The 16,195-nt window shown below is 43.0% G+C and overlaps 1 protein-coding gene across 2 annotated transcripts in view; it reads left to right on the top strand.

The window, feature by feature from the left end:
- LOC145393603 (mitochondrial amidoxime-reducing component 1-like) overlaps window positions 1–16,195 on the top strand; it is a 51,495-nt gene that overhangs the window by 6,801 nt on the left and 28,499 nt on the right. Inside the window, exons 6-8 of one of the 2 annotated variants that reach the window (XR_013896216.1) lie at window positions 192–394; window positions 844–918; window positions 3,582–4,209. Coding sequence is in view for 1 of the 2 variants with exons in the window: in XM_080267709.1 (XP_080123835.1) it covers window positions 192–394; window positions 844–918; window positions 3,582–3,738 (435 nt within the window). In the remaining variant the exon portion in view is untranslated. Of the gene's footprint in view, window positions 1–191; window positions 395–843; window positions 919–3,581; window positions 4,228–16,195 lie in introns of those variants that run through there. The other variant, XM_080267709.1, reaches the window with a different exon arrangement.

Raw genomic sequence — 16,195 nt, 5'->3', positions numbered from 1 at the left:
TGGGTGTGGATGGGTTGCACTGGGTTGGGGTGGGTGTGGATGGGTTGCACTGGGTTGGGGTGGGTGTGGATGGGTTGCACTGGGTTGGAGTGGGTTTGGATGGGTCTGGGTTGGGTGTGGATGGGTTGGTCTAGCATTCAATAAACACCCAGCCATCCATGTACACCAACTAACCATGCGTACATCCACAGGTAGTGTATGCAGACGCGTGTGCGTATATGCTGTTGACAGAAGCATCCGTACATGACCTCAACAAGCGTCTGGAATCGCCTGTAACGCTGGATTGGTTTAGACCGAATATCATTGTGAAGGGAACGAGGCCCTACGATGAGGATGATTGGGCCTTCGTCAAGATTGGAGATGTGGTGCTGAGGAGGTTAAAGCCTTGTGACAGGTGAGAGAGAGTGAGAGAGAGAGAGAGAGAGAGAGGGAAAGTGAGAGAGTGAGAGAGAAGAGATGGAGAGAGAGAGAGGGAGGGAGAAGGGGAGATAGAATGAAGGAAGGGAAAGGAGGAGAAGTGGGAGGTGTGTGTGTGTGTGTGAGGAGGGGGGGTTAGGGAATGGAGGAAGGGGAGAGAGAGGAAATGGGATGTGTGTGTGTGTGTGAGAGAGAGAAAGGAAAAGGGGAAAGGAAGAGAGAGGGAGAGATAGAGATTGTCTGTAGGGAAAGAAGAGAGAGAGAGAGTATTAGAAGCAGTAGCGATGATGAGGATAATGATGATAGTAATGATGATGATGATAGTAATGATGATAATGATGACAGTGTAACATATTTTCTTACTCTTTATAATGATAATAATAATAATAATAATAATAATAATAATAATAATAATGGTATCCACAGGTGCATCTTCACTACCATCGATCCTGTCAAAGGCGTGAAAACACCTGACCAAGAACCACTGGCCACACTGAAAAGGTAAGGCAGGAGTAGTAGTGGTAGTAGTAGTTGTAGTAGTAGTAGTCTTGTAGTAGTGATAGTAGTAGTTGTAGCAGTAGTAGATGTAGTAGTAGTAGTAGTAGATGTAGTAGTAGTGTTGTAGTAGTAGTAGGTGTAGTAGTAGTAGTCTTGTAGTAGTGATAGTAGTAGTTGTAGCAGTAGTAGATGTAGTATTGGTGGTAGTAGTAGTAGTAGTTGTAGTAGTAGTAGACATAGTAGTAGTGTTGTAGTAGTAGTGGTAGTAAATGTAGTAGTAGTTGTTGTAGTAGTAGTAGTAGATGTAGTAGTGGCAGTAGTTGTAGTAGTAGTTGTTGAAGTAGTAGATGTAGTAGTAGATGTAGTAGTGGCAGTAGTTGTAGTAGTAGTTGTTGAAGTAGTAGATGTAGTAGTAGTAGTAGTAGATATAGTAGTAGTAATAGTAGATGTAGTAGTAGTGCAGTACAGTAAAGCCTGGCTATAACGAACTAACTGGGGGGAGGGGTGGGTCGCTATATCCAAAAGTTCGTTATATACGATGGGTCAGTATTTCCGAGGCATTACCAAACTCAGTGCGCTGTATAAGAGGCATCACCAAACTCAGTGCGCTGTATAAGAGGCATCACCAAACTCAGTGCACTGTATAAGAGACATCACCAAACTCAGTGTGCTGTATAAGAGACATCACCAAACTCAGTGCGCTGTATAAGAGACATCACCAAACTCAGTGCGCTGTATAAGAGACATCACCAAACTCAGTGCGCTGTATAAGAGACATCACCAAACTCAGTGCGCTGTATAAGAGACATCACCAAACTCAGTGCGCTGTATAAGAGACATCACCAAACTCAGTGCGCTGTATAAGAGACATCACCAAACTCAGTGCGCTGTATAAGAGACATCACCAAACTCAGTGCGCTGTATAAGAGACATCACCAAACTCAGTGCGCTGTATAAGAGGCATCACCAAACTCAGTGCGCTGTATAAGAGGCATCACCAAACTCAGTGCACTGTATAAGAGGTATCACCAAACTCAGTGCACTGTATAAGAGACATCACCAAACTCAGTGCACTGTATAAGAGGCATCACCAAACTCAGTGCACTGTATAAGAGGCATCACCAAACTCAGTGCACTGTATAAGAGGCATCACCAAACTCAGTGCACTGTATAAGAGGCATCACCAAACTCAGTGCACTGTATAAGAGGCATCACCAAACTCAGTGCGCTGTATAAGAGGCATCACCAAACTCAGTGCACTGTATAAGAGGCATCACCAAACTCAGTGCGCTGTATAAGAGACATCACCAAACTCAGTGCGCTGTATAAGAGACATCACCAAACTCAGTGCGCTGTATAAGAGACATCACCAAACTCAGTGCGCTGTATAAGAGGCATCACCAAACTCAGTGCGCTGTATAAGAGGCATCACCAAACTCAGTGCACTGTATAAGAGGTATCACCAAACTCAGTGCACTGTATAAGAGACATCACCAAACTCAGTGCACTGTATAAGAGGCATCACCAAACTCAGTGCACTGTATAAGAGGCATCACCAAACTCAGTGCACTGTATAAGAGGCATCACCAAACTCAGTGCGCTGTATAAGGGGAGTCGTTCAGTCCTACGTGTTCTGACATAACCTAAACTAACTCTGTGAAGTTTTACAGTTTGACATGGAGAGTTTAATGGTTTAGGAAGTTGTACATGTAAATACAATACTGTATGAAGTTGTACATGTAAATACAATACTGTATGAAGTTGTACATGTAAATACTCTACAATACCTATAATAATAATACAGCATAATGTAGTACTGGTACAGTACACTTACTGTGCCAGCAAGGGATGCTGTTGTAGTACACTGTGCCAGCAAGGGATGCTGTTGTAGTACACTGTGCCAGCAAGGGATGCTGTTGTAGTACACTGTGCCAGCAAGGGATGCTGTTGTAGTACACTGTGCCAGCAAGGGATGCTGTTGTAGTGCACTGTGCCAGCAAGGGATGCTGTTGTAGTACACTGTGCCAGCAAGGGATGCTGTTGTAGTACACTGTGCCAGCAAGGGATGCTGTTGTAGTACACTGTGCCAGCAAGGGATGCTGTTGTAGTACACTTACTGTGCCAGCAAGGGATGCTGTTGTAGTACACTGTGCCAGCAAGGGATGCTGTTGTAGTACACTTACTGTGCCAGCAAGGGATGCTGTTGTAGTACACTGTGCCAGCAAGGGATGCTGTTGTAGTACACTGTGCCAGCAAGGGATGCTGTTGTCACTGTGGGCTGGTGCCTGAACTTCCCTCATTCAGCAACCTTTATTCACAAAATCCAGTGGAAATGCAGTCACGATTTGGCCGTTTGTTATATCTGAAATTTGCAATACCGGGGTTTGTTATAGCAAGGGTTTACTGTAGTAGTAGATGTAGTTGTACTAGTGGTAGTAGTAGATGCAGTAGCAGTCTCTTTTGTCACTCTCTTTTGTCGCATCAGCCGGGAGTCGAACCCAGTACCTCCCAACTCTGTGCCTCTGTGTTGTCGTGTGCAGGCATCTGACAGTAGATAGATAGATAGATAGATACAAAATAGCCTTTACTCTCTCTCTATCTATCACACCAGCCCGGAATCGAACCCAGGACCTCTCACCTTTACGCCTCTGTGTTGTTGTGTTCAGGTACCGTGCGCCGACGGAACCCCCAGCCGTGGCCAAGGCGTGGGCGTCGAGTCCTATGTTTGGGTCTCATCTCGGCATCGACCACTGCGGCACCGTCAGGGTTGGCCGGAAGGTGTTTGTGGCAAGGGCGTCTTCGAATTACAAGTGGAAATATTAGTGCGCTCGCCATCCACTCACTCGATGTAGCCCTGCTCTCGGATACCTGCCGTTTCCTCTGCTCCATCCTTCTTTCCTTCCATCCTCTTCTGTCTTTCCTTCCATCCTCTTCTGTCTTTCCTTCCATCCTCTTCTGTCTTTCCTTCCATCCTCTTCTGTCTTTCCTTCCATCCTCTTCTGTCTTTCCTTCCATCCTCTTCTGTCTTTCCTTCCATCCTCTTCTGTCTTTCCTTCCATCCTCTTTCGTCTTTCCTTCCATCCTCTTCTGTCTTTCCTTCCATCCTCTTCTGTCTTTCCTTCCATCCTCTTCTGTCTTTCCTTCCATCCTCTTCCGTCTTTCCTTCATTCTTTCCTCATCCTTATGCCTACAAATGGAAATATTTGTTGTGGAAAGTGGCTATGTGGAGAGCATGGAGAGTTTGAGACTAACGAGGGGGAGACCAAGGATGAGATGGAGGGATGGAGTGGAGAGGTATATGAGTGGGGGATGTGAGTTGGGGGATGGAGAGTGAGAGACTGACGAGGAGAGTGTATGTGAGCGGGGGGGGGGGAGGGAGGGGAAGGCCAAGGATGAGATGGCCCAGAATTGCCCTTGATTATTGCAGCACCGTCAGGGTTGTTCGTTGCAAAGGTGACATCAAATTGCAAATGGAAATACTAGTTAAGGGATAAGGAAGCTGCCAGAGATCAAGCAGCATGGAGAGCCGCCATTAGATAGACAGTCAGCTTGATATGGCCATGAGAGTTCTATCTATCTGTCTGTCTATCTATCTATCTATCTATATCTATTGCCAGACACCTCAATCCTGTAAGGGGTGGCCACAAACAAATCGCCTCCATGTTGCCCTGTCTCCTCCCATATCGCTGTCCTTCCCCCAACTCACACCCCTCTCTCATACACCCTTCACCTCGCTATCTTAACTATCCATCTGTCTATCAATTGACAGACGCCTTAATCCCATATGGGGTGGCCACAAACAAATCGCCTCCACGTTGCCCTGTCCCCTGCCATTTCACTCCCAGCTCACACCTCCCTCTCTCATATACCTCTCCATCTCATCCTTGGCCTCCCCTTCCCTCTCTCCCCCCTCCATCTCACACACACACTCCTTGTCAGTCTCTCTCCATCTCACAACTCACCCCCCCCGTCTCTCATATACCTCTCCATCCCTCCATCTCATCCTTGGCCTCCCCCTCCCTCTCCCCCCCCTTGATCATCCTGCAGAAAACACATATCTATTGCCAGACGCCGTAATCCCGTAAGGGGTTGCCACAAACAAATCGCCTCCATGTCGCCCTGTCCCCCGCCATTTCACTGCCCTGCTTCCTGCTCACATCCTCCTCTCGCATATACAGTACCTTTCCACTCCATCCCTCCATCTCATCCTTGGTCTCCCCCTCCCCATGCTTAAATAAAAGTGTGGATAGCATCAGTTACACTCTATTACACTCTTCTATCTATCTGTCCAACTAACCTCCAGTGTAGATAGATATGTTAATCAGCACTGCCAGTCCTTCATATATGCAACAGGTCAACTCTGGAACTGTCTCCCTCTGTATTTCCCACTGCCTATAACCTCCAGTGTAGGTAGGTAAGTTAACCAGTACTGCCAGTCCTTCATATATGCAACAGGTCAACTCTAGAACTGTCTCCCTCTGTATTTCCTACTGCCTATAACCTCCATTGTAGATAGATAAGTTAACCAGTACTGCCAGGCCTTCATGTATACAACAGGTCAACTCTGGAACTGTCTCCCTCTCTATTTCCCACTGCCTATAACCTCCAGTGTAGGTAGGTAAGTTAACCAATACTCCCGGTCCTTCATGTATGCAACAGGTCAACTCTGGAACTGTCTCCCTCAGTATTTCCTCTTGCCTGTGACCTCCAGTCTTTCAAACGCAGTGTGTCCAGGCATCTCGAAATGAATGCATCTTGGATTTGGGTCTGATTTTTATTTTATAGTTGTGGGCTAGCCTTGGGTTCCTTCTTCCTTGCAAAAAATAAATAAATAAATAAACAGCCAACAGAGCTGTAATGTGTGCTTGCCGCTGTGTATCTTATAGTACATTTTGTTCTGTTTGGTGTACAACTGTGTAATGTTCAGTGCGTGTGAGTGTACCAGGTGGGGCTGTAATCCCTTCAGGGGCGGAGTATTGGGGGGGTTAATAGCCCCCTGGAGGTTAAGGTTAATTACTGCTTGATGGTGAGGCTTTGTGTGTGTGTGTGTGTGTGTGTGTGATACTGGCCACGTGGTTTTTGCCTTTATATATACGGGCCATTTATAAACAGTTTTGCACTCAATAAAACAACCAGACTGATAATTGTTCTATAATTATCACAGCTGCAATTACGTAAACCTGTAAATGAGGTCGTTTGGTAGAAGGAATATTAAGTGTATTTTCTTGTAAGTGTGGTGAAGGCTGTGTAAGTGTGGTGAAGGCTGTGTAAGTGTGGTAAAGGCTGTAAGTGTGGTGAAGGCTGTGTAAGTGTTGTGAAGGCTGTGTAAGTGTAGTGAAGGCTGTGTAAGTGTGGTGAAGGCTGTGTAAGTGTAGTGAAGGCTGTAAGTGTGGTGAAGGCTGTGTAAGTGTAGTGAAGGCTGTAAGTGTAGTGAAGGCTGTAAGTGTGGTGAAGGCTGTAAGTGTAGTGAAGGCTGTAAGTGTGGTGAAGGCTGTAAGTGTAGTGAAGGCTGTAAGTGTGGTGAAGGCTGTGTAAGTGTGGTGAAGGCTGTAAGTGTAGTGAAGGCTGTAAGTGTGGCTGTAAGGGGTGTGTGTGTGTGTGTGTGTGGAAGTGTACGTTGTGTGTGTGTGTGTGTGTGTGTGTGTGTGGAAGTGTACGTTGTGTGTGTGTGGAAGTGTACATGTGTGTGTGTGGAAGTGTACGTTGTGTGTGTGTGGAAGTGTACATGTGTGTGTGTGTGGAAGTGTATGTTGTGTGTGTGTGGAAGTGTACATGTGTGTGTGTGGTGAAGGCTGTAAGTGTGGTGAAGGCTGTAAGTGTAGTGAAGGCTGTAAGTGTGGTGAAGGCTGTAAGTGTGGTGAAGGTTGTGTAAGTGTGGTGAAGGTTGTGTAAGTGTTCTGAAGGCTGTGTAAGTGTTCTGAAGGCTGTGTAAGTGTGGTGAAGGCTGTGTAAGTGTGTTGATGTGAAGGCTGTAAGTGTAGTGAAGGCTGTAAGTGTGGTGAAGGCTGTGTAAGTGTGGTGAAGGCTGTGTAAGTGTGGTGAAGGCTGTAAGTGTAGTGAAGGCTGTAAGTGTAGTGAAGGCTGTGTAAGTGTGGTGAAGGCTGTGTAAGTGTAGTGAAGGCTGTGTAAGTGTTGTGAAGGCTGTGTAAGTGTGGTGAAGGCTGTGTAAGTGTTGTGAAGGCTGTGTAAGTGTTGTGAAGGCTGTGTAAGTGTTGTGAAGGCTGTGTAAGTGTTGTGAAGGCTGTGTAAGTGTTGTGAAGGCTGTGTAAGTGTAGTGAAGGCTGTGTAAGTGTAGTGAAGGCTGTGTAAGTGTGGTGAAGGCTGTAAGTGTGGTGAAGGCTGTAAGTGTGGTGAAGGCTGTAAGTGTAGTGAAGGCTGTAAGTGTAGTGAAGGCTGTAAGTGTGGTGAAGGCTGTAAGTGTGGTGAAGGCTGTAAGTGTAGTGAAGGCTGTAAGTGTAGTGAAGGCTGTAAGTGTGGTGAAGGCTGTGTAAATGTGGTGAAGGCTGTAAGTGTGGTGAAGGCTGTAAGTGTAGTGAAGGCTGTAAGTGTGGTGAAGGCTGTAAGTGTGGTGAAGGCTGTGTAAGTGTGTTGATGTGAAGGCTGTAAGTGTGGTGAAGGCTGTGTAAGTGTGGTGAAGGCTGTGTAAGTGTGGTGAAGGCTGTGTAAGTGTGTTGATGTGAAGGCTGTAAGTGTGGTGAAGGCTGTGTAAGTGTGGTGAAGACTGTGTAAGTGTGGTGAAGGCTGTAAGTGTGGTGAAGGCTGTGTAAGTGTGGTGAAGGCTGTGTAAGTGTGGTGAAGGCCGTGTAAGTGTGGTGAAGGCTGTGTAAGTGTGGTGAGTATATAGGCAGCTCCTACAAGAGTAACTGAACTACTAGAATGAGACAAGGATAGCAAGGATTGAGAGGCGGTAGTCTTATGCCGCTGAGATACCACGATAACGACTACTACTACTACTGCTACTACGACTATTACGAGTACTACAATGACTACGACTACTGCTACTGCTACTACTACTGTTATTACTATTACTACTAATATATTATTTTTATGTGACTACTGCTACAACAACAATCTGTCTATCTATCTATTGCCAGACGCCTCAATCCCGTTCGGGGTGGCCACAAACAAATCGCCTCCACGTCTCCCTATTCCCCGCCATTTCACTGCCCCGCTCCCAACTCACACCCCCCTCTCTCATATACCTCTCCACCCCATCCCTCCATCTCATCCTTGGCCTCCCCCTCCCTCCTTCTAATCCCCAAATCTCTCTCTCTCTCTCTCCCTGTCCCAAGAGAAAACGGATTTACTCTGAACATTGGGCGGGGAGGCTAAATAATTTACTGCCTTTCCAAAGCACTTCTTCGTGACTATACTCCTTTCACCTTAACTTGGCCCAGATTTTCGTCCTTTTGCAGCTTATTTCACGTAGCTCAGTGGCAGCAAAAGACAATACTACGGCTCTACATCCTTCCCACAGCACTTCTTCGTGACTAGCATCATAATCTGGTTTTAGTTGTTACAACTAAGCTGACTTTAGCGATTTTGTGTGTGTGTGTGTGTGTGTGTGTGTGTACGTGTGTGTGTGTGTGTGTGGAAGTGTACGTGTGTGTGTGTGTGTGTGTGTGTGGAAGTGTACGTGTGTGTGTGTGTGTGTGTGTGTGTGTGTGTGTGTGTGTGTGTGTGTGTGTGTGTGGAAGTGTACGTGTGTGTGTGTGGAAGTGTACGTGTGTGTGTGTGTGTGGAAGTGTGTGTGTGTGTGTGTGTGGAAGTGTGTGTGTGTGTGTGTGTGTGTGGTAGTGTTCGTGTGTGTGTGTGTGGAAGTGTGTGTGTGTGTGTGGAAGTGTGTGTGTGTGTGTGTGGAAGTGTACGTGTGTGTGTGTGTGGAAGTGTGTGTGTGTGTGTGTGTGTGTGTGTTAGTGTAAGTGTGTGTGTGTGTGGAAGTGTGTGTGTGTGTGTGTGTGTGGAAGTGTGTGTGTGTGTGTGTGTGTGTGTGTGGAAGTGTACGTGTGTGTGTGTGTGTGTGTGTGTGTGTGTGTGTGTGTGTGTGTGTGTGTGGAAGTGTGTGTGTGTGTGTGTGTGTGTGTGTGTGTGTGTGTGTGTGTGTGTGTGTGGAAGTGTACGTGTGTGTGAATTTTGAGAGTAATTTTAGTAGGAGAGAGAGAGAGAGAGAGAGAGAGAGAGAGAGAGAGAGAAAACTGAATTGAAATGTTGTTGTAAAAGAGAGAGAGAGAGAGAGAGTTAGCTATCATCTGTCATTTCACAAATCTTTCTGTCCCTTGAGATAGGATTAGCAACTCTCTCTCTCTCTCTCTCTCTCAGGTAAATCAGGTCAGTGTCTTAAATATATATATATCCAAGAAGGTAATATTTCTGTGTGTGTGTGTGTGTGTGTGTGTGTGTGTGTGTGTGTGTGTGTCAAGTATGTATATGTCGAGTATATGTATGTATGGAGAGAGAGAGAGAGAGGGAGAGAAGACTGACCTTGACCTGAGGGATAAAGTTATTGACCATCTGTTGACCCCTAATGTTTATCTACACCCCTCCCACACACACACACACACACACACACACACACACACACACACACACACACACACACACACTCATACACAGACACACACACACTCATACACAGACACTCACTCATACACTCATAAACTACATATAAACACATACTTAATTACACACACACACACACACACACACACACACACACACACACACACACACACACACAGACACACACACACTCATACACAGACACTCACTCATACACTCATAAACTACATTTAAACACATACTTAATTACACACACACACACACACACACACACACACACACACACACACTCATACAGACACTCACTCATAAGCTACATATAAACACATACTTATGTACTGTTCACACACACACACACACACACACACACACACACACACACACACACACACACACCGCTCGCTGGTGCAGTGGTAACGCTCTCGCTTGCCAACTGGTGGACGGGAGTTCGCGCCTCGCTCAGGTTGCGAAAAGTTTCACTGACGAAGTGGGTGGTTACTATCCCCCTTGAGCAAGGGGACGGGTGTGTGCGTGTGTGAAGGTCACAGCCTTGCCCTTAGATCGGACTATATGAGCTCTCAGCTCCCTTCCGGGAGGGTAAAAGCTGACGATCACGACCATCAAGTGATCCTGACCGACCCGGTGAATTACACACACACACTTACATACCCTATATACTGTACATACATAAATACACACACACATTCATACACACTTATAAACACACACACACACACACACACACACACACACATAGCCTATACTGTATACATACACTCATAGACACACTCATACACACTAATAAACTACATGTACACATACACACATACCTAATTACACAGACACACACACACACACACACTACAGCAAACTCTATCCTAACACTCACTGATATAAAAGGAAGATGTTTTGCTTTTCGTTTTTGCATAATAAAAAAAAGAAAGAATCCCATGTATTTTATTCCTCAGTTATTTCTTACCCCTGGTGGTTTAGTAGGTTAAGGCGCTCCAGGTTTTAAAAATCGGATTGCGCCCAGAACGGTTTGAATTTGAATGACTTGGCTTTTACTGGTCATCTAATGCAACTCAGGGGCGAGGGAGGGTGGTCACCGGATTCCTACTGATGCGGGATAAATGGCTGACGGATGGATGGATTTTTTTTCCCCAAGAACTTAACGCGCTGTATATAAATTTCTCATACCTCAAGTAGTAGGATTTTATAGTAGTAGTGATAGTAGTAGTAGCTAATAATAATAATAATAATAAAGCAGTAGTGGAAGTAGTCGCTAACAATATTGTTGCTCCACATTCTTTTAATAGCACTTTGTGTCTAGCATCATAGTGTTAATTAACAACTCAGCATTGAGAGAGACTGGGCAAGAGAGAGAGAGAGAGAGAGAGAGAGAGAGAGAGAGAGAGAGAGAGAGAGAGAGAGAGAGAGAGAGAGAGAGAGAGCAAAACTTCCCTCTTGTAACAAAAAAAAAAAAAAAAAAAAAAAAGGCCATGAGAGGGTGGAGAAGGTCAATGTAACCTTGATGAAGAGATATAACAGTTCTCCTTATCCAGCAACAAAAAAAGTTGCAACAATTCAAAACTATGACCGTGAGAGGGTGTATTCAATCAATCTTTCATTACAATTAAAAGATTTGATTGATTGAGAAGCACATTTGTCCTTGTTACACTGTTTATTACGCCGTTGATGCTGTGAACAAAAAGTTTTACCTCGAAAGTAATTTATTTATGAAGAATGAGTTTCGTCACTTTTTGCCATATTGAATGTGTTTCTGCTAATCGAAAGAAAATGAAAGTAGTGTCGAATTGAGATGGAAGCAGATATTTATGAATGGATTAATTATAAGGACTCAGATTAGGGCAATTCATATATTTAGTGATGAAAGGAAGTTTGATTTCCAATATGCATCGCTGGACACCCCCACATCATCGCGATCGACTTAACCTCGCTATAGTGGCATGGTTTTACTCTTCCCTTGCTGTATGTATTAGTTTCACTATTACAGTTGACTCTCCTTAATTATGATAGTAGATGTGACTTATTCAATTTACTACACGGTTATTTATTTTATGTGTAGCTTTCAACATACGGACATTATGAAGAAGTCATCGGGTCGATCGGGTGCATTTCTTACTTATTTTGTAGTCCAACCTTGAAATACAATTATCAAAATCACACCCAGCTGAAATATCTATATAATGAAAACTGCTTATTTTTCAATTATTTTTTTTGGAGTATTAGTAGAATACGGATTTAAGTTTAGATGAGTGTACATTCCTTTTAAGAAATACGCCAACAAGAAGGAGGACAACAGTTGGCCAGGGAGGGAGTCAGTCCAGGTCTCTCCTCCTTTTCATATAGCTTTCAGCGCCTTCTCCTTCACCAGGCAGCCTTCAGCACCTCACTGCCTGTGGGGAGAAGTCTAGTGGAGCCGTACACCGATAAATAACAGAGACAGAGGTAAATATACGAGTACTTGGGCATATTCCTGTGTTTGTGCTTTGCAGTTCTCATTTCTCTGCCACAAACGCACTGGGTTGCTTTAGGCAGGTGAGGCAGACTCCTACACCACAGACTGGGTGTATGTGGTGGGGGAAGAGATGTAATTTGTTAGCTGTAATATCCTGTAGTGTTAGGTGTACAGTTTTTAGTACATTCTACAAATACTGCATCAAACTCTAATTTATACAGGCTTACGCAAAATTATTTATGAAAAGTGAGGCTTATATATTTGGGAAGAGATGTAATTTGTTAGCTGTAATAATCTGTAGTGTTACCTGTGCAGTTTTTAGTACATATTACAAGTACTGCATCAAACTCTAATTTATACAGGCTTACGCAAAATTATGTACGAAAAGAGGCAAATATTTTTGGGAAGAGGTGTAATTTGTTAGCTGTAATATCCTGTAGTGTTAGGTGTAGTTTTTAGTACATATTACAAGTACTGCATCACTCTCTAATTTATACAGGCATACGCAAAATTATTTATGAAAAGTGAGGCATATATTTTAGGAAAGAGGTGTAATTTGTTAGCTGTAATAACCTGTAGTGTTAGGTGTACAGTTTTTAGTACATATTACAAGTACTGCATCAAACTCTAATTTATACAGGCTTACGCAAAATTATGTACGAAAAGAGGCAAATATTTTTGGGAAGAGATGTAATTTGTTAGCTGTAATAATCTGTAGTGTTACGTGTGCAGTTTTTAGTACATATTACAAGTACTGCATCACTCTCTAATTTATACAGGCATACGCAAAATTATTTATGAAAAGTGAGGCATATATTTTAGGAAAGAGGTGTAATTTGTTAGCTGTAATATCCAGAAGTGTTACCTGTGCAGTTTTTAGTACATTTTACAAATACTGCATCAAACTCTAATTTATACAGGCATACGCAAAATTATGTATGAAAAGTGAGGCATATATTTTTGGGAAGAGATGTAATTTGTTAGCAGTAATATCCTGTAGTGTTACCTGTGCAGTTTTTAGTACATATTACAAATACTAATTTACAAACTCTAATTTATACAGGTTTACGCAAAATTATGTACAATACGAAAAGTGAGGCATATATATTTGGGAAGAGATGTAATTTGTTGGCTGTAATGTCATGTAGTATTATGTGTGCAGATTTTATTATATTACAAATTACACTGCATCCCACTCTGTGATATTTCGTACTGCCTATGACCTCCAGTCTTTCAAACGCAGTGAGTCCAGGCATCTTGAAATGAATGGATTTTGAATTTGGCTCTCTCATCTTTTTATTTATTCTTGGAGGGAACAATCTTTTGGACTTATGGCCTTGGGTTCCTTCTTCCTTGTATTAAAAAAAAAAAAAAAAAACAGGCTGATGATGTGCCAGAGCTGAGGACATCTTTTGGGGGGTAGATATAAGTTGTAGGCATTTATATTTACCTGTATCATGTCTGGATGTGGTCAGAAGCATCAGGAGAAATACACTGAGGTGATTTGGCCATGGGGAGAGGATAGGGAGTGAGAAACTAACAAGGAGAGTTTGAATGAGGTGGAGGGATACACTGAGGTGGTTTGGCCATGGGGAGAGGATAGGGAGTGAGAAACTAACAAGGAGAGTTTGAATGAGGTGGAGGGATACACTGAGGTGGTTTGGCCTTGGGGAGAGGATAGAGAATGAGAGACTAATGAGGAGAGTGAATGTGAATGAGGTGGAGGGGAGAGGGAGGGGAAGACCGAGGATGAAATGGAGTAGGGAGGTATATGATAAAGGGTTGTGTGATTTGGCCTAGAGTCAGACACTTAAAAAAAAAAACTAGTTCATCTGTAATGCACGAGTTGACTGTTACTCCCAGTCCTTCATTTATGCAACAGGTCAACTCTGGAACTGTCTCCCTCTGTCTGTGTTTCCTGCTTGCTGTGATCTCCAGTCTTTCAAACGCAGTGTGTCCAGGCGTCTCGAAATGATTGGATATTGAATTTGGCTCTCTATTGTATTTTGTTTTTCACTTGGAAGGAACAATTATTGCAGGCTCGTGGCCTTTGGTTCCTTCTTCCTCACATAAAAAAAAGACAAGGATAGTAAAAAAATAATATTATGTTTGCAGTTTTATCATGTTAAATATTTTATGGTGATAAAAATGATAATATTTTCCAATTAACCCTTTGAGATTTTCGGCCGCCCACCGATTGTGTGTGTGCCAGATTGAGCTGGATGTACATAGAGCACACCGTTGTTCAGTTATGTTTGTACTTAATCGGCTACAGTACACTAACTATTTATGGTCTCTCTATCTATCTACCTATTGCCAGACGCCATAATCCCGTAAGGGGTGGCCATTTGACTCTGAGTTATTTGTTTTACGGGGAGGGGCACTAACCCTCCACCAACCCACTTGTTGACATGTAGGCAGCACGTATGGTTTGGTTATATGGTTACCACCCAGCGTTGTAAATGGTTTCCTGACTTACAGGAAACCATTTGGCTTGTCACTCAATGTAAAGCCACCTGTAAAGGAAAGAAAACCAATAACAAGTGACAGGAAAGATGGTACTGTGGTGAATGTGGTACCATTTTAAAGCTGTTTTTATGGTACTGTGGTGAATGTGGTACCGTTTAAAGCTGTTTTTATGGTACTATGGTGAATGTGGTACCGTTTAAAGCTGAATAGTTTTTATGGTACTGTGGTGAATGTGGTACTGTTTTAAAGCTGTTTTTATGGTACTGTGGTGAATGTGGTACCGTTTTAAAGCTGTTTTTATGGTACTGTGGTGAATGTGGTACCGTTTTAAAGCTGAATAGTTTTTATGGTACTGTGGTGAATGTGGTACCGTTTTAAAGCTGAATAGTTTTTATGGTACTGTGGTGAATGTGGTACCGTTTAAAGCTGAATAGTTTTTATGGTACTGTGGTGAATGTGGTACCGTTTAAAGCTGAATAGTTTTTATGGTACTGTGGTGAATGTGGTACCGTTTAAAGCTGAATAGTTTTTATGGTACAGTGATCAATGTGGTACCGTTTAAAGCTGAATAGTTCTTCCTTTTTATTTATTTATTTTTTTTTATGCTAGGAAGAAGGAACCAAAGGCCATGGAGTCCGCAATAACTGTTCCTTCCGAGTGAAAAACAAAATACAAGAGAGAGCCAAGTTCAAGATCCGATCATTTCGAGATGCCTGGACACTTTGCGTTTGAAAAACTGGAGATCATAGGAAGCAGGAAATACAGACAGAGGGAGGCAGTTCCAGAGTATGGTTGAAAAAGATACACACAATAGCTAAAAGGCCAATAGGATGAGTAGAAGTTGGCCGAAATGGAAAAATTGCACACCATTCCATAGAAAAATATTTGTTAAAAAAAAAAGTATTAGAGTTACATGAAGTTTGATAGCACCAAGGCAGTCTACAGTAAATTCTCTTTCTATTGATATATTGGTTATGGCAGTTTATGTTAGTTTTAACAGAGAAAAGGGAAAGTAAAGTGATAAGAACATTTTTGAGTTTTCACGCCACATACACTCACTGTGAAGTAACTTTGTATAAACGCTTCCTATACATGTCAGTCTACAGTAAATTCCCTTTCTATTGATATATTGGTTTTGGCAAAATATATTAGTTTTAACAGAGAAAAGGGAAAGTAAAGTGATAACATTTTTGAGTTTTCACGCCACATACACTCACTGTGAAGTAACTTTATATAAACATTTCCTACACATTCTCTATTCATGGTAAAGTAATAACTAGGGTGTCATTGTAAAGCTGAATAGATGCTCTTTATGCTGGTATCGTCCAAATAGATTAAAACGATATATAAAAGGCCAATAGGATGAACTGAAGTTAGCCGATGAGGAAAAATTGCACACCCTTCCGTAGAAAAATATTTGTAAAAAAATAAGTTTTAGTTTCGCGTGAATTCTATTTGCACCGTATCAGTCTACAGTTAATTCCCTTTCTTTTGGTATATAGGTTACGGCATTTTATTTAATTTATCCCTGAGATACTCTGACGGAAAGTTATACTGTACTTCCGGTGTCACGAAGGCATATACGCATGCTGGTCTATCTATCTACTATCTACAGCCCGACACCCTAATCCCACAAAGGGTGGCCGCAGACAAAACGCCTCCAAGTCACTCTGTCACCCACCAATTGATTACCCTCCCCCCAACTCACCCCCCCCTCCCTCATATACCTCTCAACTCCATCCCTCCACCTCATCCTCGGTCTACCTCTCC

The sequence above is a fragment of the Coenobita brevimanus genome, chromosome 3 (assembly GCF_032717465.1).
Source record: "Coenobita brevimanus isolate Jiangsu-jjx chromosome 3, ASM3271746v2, whole genome shotgun sequence".
NCBI lineage: Eukaryota > Metazoa > Arthropoda > Malacostraca > Decapoda > Coenobitidae > Coenobita > Coenobita brevimanus.
This window is presented reverse-complemented; position numbering and strand designations above follow the sequence as displayed.